Raw genomic sequence first — 8,999 nt, forward strand, 5'->3', positions numbered from 1 at the left:
TAACCCCCTCTCAGGGGGACAGACAACAGAAAAGTCGGCAAAGGGAGATGTTGGACAGTGTAAGACATGACAAAATAATAATAATTTATAAATTATCAAGGGTTCGTGAGGGAAGGGAAAAATGAGCTGATACCAAGAGCTCAAGTAGAAAGCAAATGTTTTGAGAATGATGAGGACAACAAATGTACAAATGTGCTCGACACAATGGATTTATATAAGGATGTGATACGAGTTGTACGAGCCCCCAATGAAATCATTGTAAAAAACCAAAGCAAACAAACAAACAGCCCCCAGCTCTCTCTCCTGTCAGCCCCGCCAGCGGTTCACCCGGAGACAGGCACCCACGAGTTCTCAGAGAGCGGATGAGCCCTCTGGCTTCTGCACACACTGTGGGCATGACATGCAGGCCCCTCTGAGCATGGTGGGCAGCTTTGGCCCTGGACTTTAGCTTGGTCAGGTGCTGACCCCTGCCGCAGGGCATGTGGCACAGCCTTAGACCCCGATGTCTGCCTGCATTGCTCCTGCGGGGACTCCCACAACCCTGTGGGTTTGACGCCTCCCTCCTGACAGGGGAGGCTTCCTGGATCTGGAATCAAAAACACACGGCAGGTCTCTCCGACATCTTTCCTAGGATTTCCTAGAGTGTTGCTCCTTAATCATTCACATTTTTGATGTTTCTGAACACCTCTTTCATTTCTATAGGAGAGGGCTTGGTTCCTGTTTTCCCAAGAGAACCCAGCTGGGGACGCCAACTTGTGTGGTTGGAAGCTGCTCAGGCAAGTGCTGGCATGACGTGAATCCCTGTCCTGTTAGCTGCCAGCTTCATGAGTCCCCCTCCCTTAACGCTTGATCTCGGAATGACTTTAAATGTACCAAACTCCCTGCCGCCGTTGATTCTGACTCCTGGCCACCTGACAGGTGTCAGGTGGAACGGCTCCTTGGGGCTTTCGAGACTTTAAACCTTTATGGAAGCAGAAAGCCTCATCTGCCTCCCGAGGAGCAGCTGGCGGGTTTGAACCGTGGTCCTTGAGGGTAGCAGCTCCGCGTGTAGCCCACTCCTCCCCAGGGCTCCTCTTAGATGCTCAGAAAGGTCGAAAAGATGGTCCTGAGAATTCCTGTGCCACGTGGGCCCGAGCCTCACCCCGGGGCGTTCCCAAGGTGAGAAGCAAACCCAGCCACAGCCTCCCTGAGGAAGCAGGATCAGAGCCCCCTCTGTTCCCCACGTCTCTTCTGCTCACCAGCCATGTCTCAGTCTTCCGGCGTCCCCTGAGTCGGCTCTGGAAGGGCACTGGTCTGGTGTCCGAAGACGGTCCCTCTGAAGCTCTGCTGCGATGGGACTGAGAGGGTGGCCTGGGGGAGGACAGCGGTGGCGGTACACAGCCTTCTCATTCGCTCTGTGGAGGCCCTATGATGACAGATGATGTTAACCGTGAGCGCTGGGTTATGGGGGTACCAGGGAGGATTGCCCAATGAGAAGTTTCTCTTTCCCTCCTTTCTTACTCTGTCTTTGGAAGCAAGTCGTTCCGCTGAACCCCGTACTCACGGGAGAGGAATTCAAGTCTGCCTGTCAGCAGGTGGATGGAGTCCTGGTGGCCAGTGGGTTAGACATTGGACTACTGATTTCCAGGTCAGCAGTTTGAAACCACCAGGCAGCTCCTTAGGAGAAAGATGAGGTTTTCCACTTTGGGAAAGGTTTTGAAGTCTCAGAAACCCACAGGGGCAGTTCTACTCTGTCCTGTAGGGTCGTGTGAGTCAGCAGTGGTTCGAGGGCAGGGGAGAGATGCCCTGGGGGATGACTGGTAATGTTCTCTAATGCAAAATGACAATGGTGTCTCCAAGGTGGTCCAGAGGCAGATGAATGGATTTCCGGGCTTGCACTTAGTGTTAGCCCCAATCTAAGACAATCCATTCTTCTGACATGGTCATGCCCGATACTCACCCTCATTAAGCAATCACCGACGATGGGGGTGCCATCGCAAGGTGTAGTGAAGACACTGGATGGTGCTTGGCTAGCAGAAGAACTAGGTCTTTTTTTTACATAGAAATTCTGGACTTTATTAATGCAGTCATAGTATTAAAAGGTTGTGAATTGTTCTAGCTGCTGCAAAAGCTTCTGATTTATTTTTTGTAGTGCATCAAGCCAATTTTTCCTATCTTTCTTTCTTTATGTTGAAGATCATTTTATTGGGGGCTCTTACAGCTCTTAGGACAATCCATACATCAATCGTATCAAGCATATTTGTACACATGTTGCCGTCATCATCTTCTGAACATTTGCTTTCTATGGTAGGGGTGGAGTCTAGTCTGTCAGTCGGGTCACAACCCAATGATGCCTCCTTGTGGGCATGACCTCCTCATAGGGAGGGTCCTGTGAACCACCCTCTCCCCTCATGTGGAGACCTGCTCAAGCCCTGGACATGCGTCCACCACCATTGGGCCCACAAGACTCTTCACCTGGGATCTGCCTGCATTCCGCATCGTTGCATGTGGCTGTGTGAGACTGAAGAAGGACTTATGGACTAGTTTCAGACTTAGGGACTTGAGTTTTACTGGGCTGGGGTGTTTTCTTGATAAATATATGGCCTCCTGATAGACAGCTCCTTCTTACTCATACATGCGGGTCTCTGGCTTTGTTTCTCTGGTCAACCCGGCCTAACACAGCATCCAGCAGGAATTGCCGCTCTGCATGGGGGAGTTGGGTTTTACTGAGTGCAAGGATGGCTCAACATCACAGAGTTCCTCTGAACAACCACGTCCACCTCATGGTGCCTCCACTCGTGCTGGAAGGCTGTGCTCAGGGGGCTCTTGGTTGCTGGTTTTTTGGGAAGTAGATGACCAGGTGTGTTAGTCTGGGTACTTTAGAGAAACAAATCCACAGAAACTCATGTATAAGAGAGAGTTTTATGTAAAGGTTAAGTGCACATCAAGAAAACATCCCAACCCAGTGCTGTCCAAGCCCACAAGTCCAACATTAACTCATTAACCCACATGTCTGACACCAATCCACAAAATCCTCCTCCATCTCACAAAATAGGCACAATGATGCTGACTGCAGGTGGAAAGCCAAGGCAATGTGTAGGCATCTCAGCTCAGCGCTGGCAGGAGTCTCCTCCACACGGGTGCTCCAGCACCCAGGGCTGCATCGGGGTAGGTCCATGCAGCTTCTCCTTGGGGATGTCTTGCAGGAAATGAGCCTTGCTAGCTGAAACAGGGAACTGGCTAAGGCAGCTGCACCCTGGTCCGACCATCACAAAGCAAGAGACCTGAGAACTAGAAAGGCGAGGCTCACCGAGCCATTTATCTCTCCGCCCTTCAATTAACCCCACATGTGTTTATCAGCCAGGTTGGGATGATAAACTAACTACCTCACCAGGCCTTTCTGCAGGGGAGCTGTTGGGTGGACTCAAACCTTCGACGTTCAGTTTCCAGCTGAGCATTTTCACTGTGGACATCACCAGCCAGAGACACCATTTATCTGTGCCATTTACTCCCCACAGTGGCCCGGGGGTCGGGGTGGGGGTGGGGACTTTCAAAGAATCGTGTCAGGAGACACAGGCAACAGACGCAATAAAGTTCGGCGCTCACTGAGGTGCTCTATTAGGAAGCGTTGTGGATCTGATGGTTTTTCACGGGAAAGTAGGGCGAGAGCCTAAAAAAGATAGAGGATTTTATTTTCTGGAACTTTCTACAGGCAGACCTTGTTTTCCAAACAGCGTCCTTTCTGCCCAGAACAGAACCCGAGGCTTTAAAACATTTCTCCGGAGTAGGGGTGTCCTCAGGGATGTGGACAATGGTGGTTTACTGTGGAGGAGTTGCCCTCTCTGTCCTCACACACCTGTAAGGGGTCAGCACTGGCCGAGTTGCTGGGGTCCTGTGTGAGTGGCCCCCTCCTAAGAGGGGGCCCTCAGACATAATCGTGGTGCCCATCTGATTTCTGAGGCTGGGGGGAGACAAAGGGGTTGATCCAGTCTACAGAGAAGTGGTGTCCAAAGACTGCCTTCAAGTTCATCCACTTGCTGCCTTTGCCCCACCTGCCTGGCGCCCTCTGAAGCAGCTCAATTCTCGTCTGGTCCTTGCAGATGGCGTGCAACTGGGTGCCAAACATCACCGAGGTGAAAATGAAGCCCTTCAGACTCACCAAGAACAGGAAGATGACGGAGCCCCGCGCCGAGAAGGAGCTGTTGGCGCCCCACTCACCGCGCATGTAGCCTCGTAGGACGGGGACGCCGAGCAGCAGGAGCACGTGCAGCGAGGCCAGGCCGATGTAGAAGGTGAATAGCACGAAGTACTTGCGGTTGTCCTCGCCCACGCAGTTGTTGACCCAGGGGCAGTGGTGGTCCATCTTGCGAATACAGCGCCGACACACGCTGCAGTGGTGGGCGCGCACAGGCCTGCCGCCGCCGCAGCGATGGCAGCGGGGTGCTCCCAGCCGGAACGGGTGGCCCAGCGGGACGGAGCCGGGGTCGGTGATCATGGTGCGTGTGTGAGATGCCAGCCCCAGGAAGGCCAGCAGGTGGAAGAGGACGCCATGGGCCGCCCCGTAGACCACGTCCCCAGATGGGATGAGTCGCTGGGTCAGCAGCGCGCTGGCCACGCCCAGCACCAGCCCCCAGGTCCCAGTGGCACACAGGATGCCCAAGGGGTCGCACACGAACCAGATGCGAAGGCTGCGGCGCGCCGGGGGCAGCCGAGGCCCGGGCGGGATGGCAGGGTGTGGCGCAAACTCGGGGTTCCTCTCAAGGGCGCGGTGGGCGGGGACCCCAGCGAGCATCTTGGGTTCCCTCGGGCATCCTTGCGCGACTAGGCGACCTGGGAAGGACTTGCGGAGGGGCGCCCCCGGAAGTGGCCTGATCTGGACACTCCCTGCCGGGGCCCTGGCAGAGCCTAAGGGTGCTGGCTGCCCCAGCCTTGGTTTTCACCCTGTGGAACCAGAATCCAGCCCCAGTCTACATTCTAGAATGCACCTTGGGGCCGGGGGGTTTGTGAACACAGAAAGGGGAGACCTGCACTACACCCAGAGGGGCCACCACCTTCAGTAGCTGCATGGTGCCCTTTGGGTAAGGCCTGAACCTGGGCGGCTTGGAGCAGGCAGCCGAAGGTAGGGTCAGAGATGAAGACCCCCTCTCCCGGATTTTCCAGGTGGCCTTCCAGTCTGCACAGCAACCCCTGCCGGACAGACTCGCACTGGCTCCATTTTCCAGATAGGGAAACCGAGGCACAATGACGCTACATGCATTGCTCGAGGTGGCAGTAAGTTACTGACAGTTCAGGTGCCCACTCCCTGCAGTCTGGTCTGGAGTTGGCTGTTGCCCCTAGCCGCCCCCGCCCCACCCCCCATACAGGAGGGGGCTCCAGGAGGGGGCTGTGGGATTTCTTGTGCTTCAACTTCAGTCGGAAGAAGATTGGACACAGTGTCAACATCTGAACTGAGGTTGGTCTAGAGCAGTGGTTCTCAACCTTCCTAAGGCTGCGACCCTTTCATACAGCTCCTCATGTGGTGGTGACCCCCCCAACCATAAAATTATTTTCATTGCTACTTCATCACTGTCATTTGCTACTGTTATGAATCGTCATGTAAATATCTGATGTGCAGGATGTATTTTCATTGTTATAAATTGAACATAATTAAAGCCTAGTGACTAGTCACAGAAACAATATGTAGTTATATATTGTGAAATATTTATTTCTAATTACAAATCAATGAAATTTTGTCTTGAAGCAGGGTGTAGCATGGGTGACAGTCTTCACGTGTATGTGGGTGTATCTGCATGTGGGTGGACTGCCTGGAGACAGATAGAGGAGCGGTGTCTCGGTTCCTAAGAACATAAGAACTGTGTTTCCCCATGGTCTTGGTGACCCCTGTGAAAGGGTCACGACCCACAGGTTGAGAACCGCTGGTCCGGAGTCTCAGGCAGAGGGCGGCATTGATGAAGCACTTGCAGAGCCCAGCACTCAGGAGCAAAGGTGCCCGCTGCTCAGACCGGGCCTCATGGGGGCTCAAACGACCCTGGTACCAAGCACAGCGTGAAGGCCTTCCCTCCGGCACTAGCAGGCACATAGACTGAATCCAGGGCGGGCACCTGCCCTCGTACAGCTTGTCCCAGGGACTCATCAGGGTGAGGGAATTCAGGATGGGGTGCTTCGGAGCCACTCAACTGAGGAAAGTTCTGGGGACTGGGGAAGACACTCTGAGAGGAGGACCTGCCTCTGGCAGTGTCCCAGATCCGAGCCTCCCCTCCCACAAGACCTTTGTGTGACCATGAACTCTGTGTCACCATGACCTCTGTGAGAGCATGAACTTTGCTACTGCACTTCCAGTGTGACCATGACCCCTCTGTGACATTGACCCCGTGTCTGTGACCTCTGTGTGACTATGACCTTGTGTCACATGACCTGTGTCTTCACTGCGTGTCAGTGGCCTCTCCCTGACGTCACCCTGGCTCTGCCTTGATTTTAACATTTTGTCCCCAAACCACGTGCACTTCCCTGCTATTGCAGGCTGTCACGGAGGCTGCGGGGGTCCCCAGCACCCCACTGTGGCTCTCTCAGGTGTTGTGGCCGGTGCTGTTGGCTCTCAGCAACCCCATGTCATCAGAAGCAGCGCTGCCAGCCCTGCGCCACCCTCACAATGGATGCTGCACGCCATCGCTGCTGCCAGGGGTCAGCCCACCGCTCTGGGACACCTCATCACTGGCTTCTAGATGAGAGCCAGGCACTGTGGGCGTGGCCCTGTCCTTTGGGTGTGGTGCTGGGGGAGGTGTTGAGTTACTCATGGCTGCAGCGTGAGGGCAGCGAGACACACCTGGCCACTGTGTCCTGCCCATGTCTCAGTCTCTGGAACTGGTTCCAATCATCTCCGACCTGCCACCAGGAGCCTCTATACACCCTGTACTACAACGAAAGCTGTCCCCAGGGACTCACGGTTCCCAACCCTCACCATCTGCTCTGGGGTCCAGTGAGGGGCCAGGCCTTGTGGCTGGGTGTTAAGTTCCTGCTCTGGGTCCCCAGCCTCCTCACCCAGGGTCTGTCTGCCCCGTGGTTCTCTGATCACCCTGTCCCCTTACCCTGTTGGCATCACTGAGACTCCCTGAGGGGCTGTTTCCCATGGGTCGCCGTGGACACACGCATTTTCTGGGTCTGCTCAGACATCACTGACTAATATTTATGACTGAGTTTGCTTATGGGCACCATTGCTTTGAACAACTTCTGGAAGCAAGCTCAGCCCCTGGGGGGCAGGGAGGGGGCTTGTCAGTCTCGGCCTCAGTGGGGGTTTTCACCATCACATTTGAGGGAGCAGAAGATTTGATAAATAGTGTTTATCATGAAGAGGGAAGGTTCTTTTATTCTTAGATAACTTTAGAAATATGTCTTCCTTTCCCCTATCAGGGAATACTGAGTTTTACCAAGTGACTGGTCTGCATCTCTTGGAAATTTCATGCTAGATAACCCAGCAAACCTTAATGTGAGCCTCCCCCCCCTCCCCCCTACTTCCCTCCTGTCTTTCCTCCCTGCACTCAGAATGCTTACTTTGGACCTGGTGTGGGAAGAGGCCAGGCCCTGGAGGAGGACGTCGTGCTTGGTCAAGCGGAGGGGCAGCGAGAGAGAGGAGGTCCTCCCGGAGATGGACGACACAGCGGCTACCCCATGGGCCCAGGAGCAGCTGGGAGGACGGCGCAGGGCTGGCCGTGCTTGCTTCTGTTACACATTGGGCAGCTGTGGGTCAGAATCCACTCTGGCACCTGGCGAGGAGCAGGAGGGGGAGGGGAGGGGAAGGGGGAGTGGGGGAGGAGGAGGGGGGCAGGGGGAAGGAGGAGGAGGGGGAGGAGGAGGAGAAGGAAGGGTTGGAGGAGGAGTAAGGCAGCAGAGCCCTGATTGCGTTTCAAGTGCAGGTTACAAGTGAGCAGATCGAGACATCTAGCCTGAGAAATGAAGCAATTAGTGGTGGTGTTGGGGGCGGGGGTGCATTTGGGGAGGGGCTGGGAAGCAAACCAAAAGAGACCTGGTGTCTGTGGTGACCCATGAGGACCAGCCCCTCAGGGGGTCTCGAAAGCCCTCTCTGTGTTGTAGGGACACGTGGGCCTGATGATTAAAGCCCAGATTTGTTCTGCTATCTTTCTGGCTGTTTGTCTCCTGTCTCCAGACCGCCAGACTTCCCGTTTCTGTCTCTGACAATGTGCCTGGCCACTGCCGGCCCCCCACCCACGGCCAGTCCCACTTTTGCCAGTCTTCCCTGGATTTAGGAAGAAAAGCGTGTTCTGGGTCGGTGATGATACTTCTGTGATCAATTTTATTAATCACTACTTTCCACCACTTCCCTCCCACCCACCCCACCGCCGGCCATCAACCTTAGTAACCCATTCTTTACCCTGCCCCACGCCAACCAGATCAGCTTCATACAGCCCTTCTTTCCATTCCCCTTGTGATCAACTCTATTTTTCTGTTTTATTTTTAATTGTTTTATTGGGGGCTCATACAACTCTTATCACAGTCCATACATACATCAATTGTGTAAAGCACATTTGTACATTCATTGCCCTCATCATTCTCAAAACATCCGCTCTCCATCCAAGCCCCAGCATCAGCTCCTCATTTTCCCCTCCCTCCCCTCTTCCCCCTCCCCCGTGAACCCTAGATAATTTACAAATTATTATCTTGTCATATCTTTTTTTCAGAGTTATTAGTGCTTTATTGTCTTTTTTTCCAATCATTTTATTGGGGGCTCATCCAACTCTTATCACAAGCCATCCAGCCATCCATTATGTCAAGCACATTTGTACATTTGTCACCACATCATTTTTTTTTGGTTCTTTAAAAAAAATCATTTTATTAGGGTCTCATACAATTCTTATCACAATCTACACATACATCAATTGTGTAAAGCACATTTGTACATTCATTGCTCTCATCATTCTCAAAACATTTGCTCTCCACTTAAGCTCCTGGCATCAGCTCCTCATTTTTTCCTCTTCCTCCCCGCTCCCCCCTCCCTCATGAGCCCT

General features: G+C 53.6%; 1 protein-coding gene across 1 annotated transcript; it reads right to left on the reverse strand.

The window, feature by feature from the left end:
* Window positions 1–3,904: 3,904 nt before the first annotated feature.
* LOC101659184 (palmitoyltransferase ZDHHC3-like) lies at window positions 3,905–4,771 on the reverse strand. The gene has a single exon (XM_004700627.1). The coding sequence runs from the start codon at window positions 4,769–4,771 to the stop codon at window positions 3,905–3,907; it is 867 nt and encodes a 288-aa protein (XP_004700684.1).
* Between the last annotated feature and the right edge of the window lie 4,228 nt (window positions 4,772–8,999).

The sequence above is a fragment of the Echinops telfairi genome, unplaced genomic scaffold (genome assembly GCF_000313985.2).
Source record: "Echinops telfairi isolate 266 unplaced genomic scaffold, ASM31398v2 ScPeMD7_2;HRSCAF=8, whole genome shotgun sequence".
Taxonomy (NCBI): domain Eukaryota; kingdom Metazoa; phylum Chordata; class Mammalia; order Afrosoricida; family Tenrecidae; genus Echinops; species Echinops telfairi.

Excerpts from the sequence above, each read along its gene's own strand:
- LOC101659184 (XM_004700627.1), bottom strand. The coding sequence starts at position 4,771 with ATGCTCGCTGGGGTCCCCGCCCACCGCGCCCTTGAGAGGAACCCCGAG.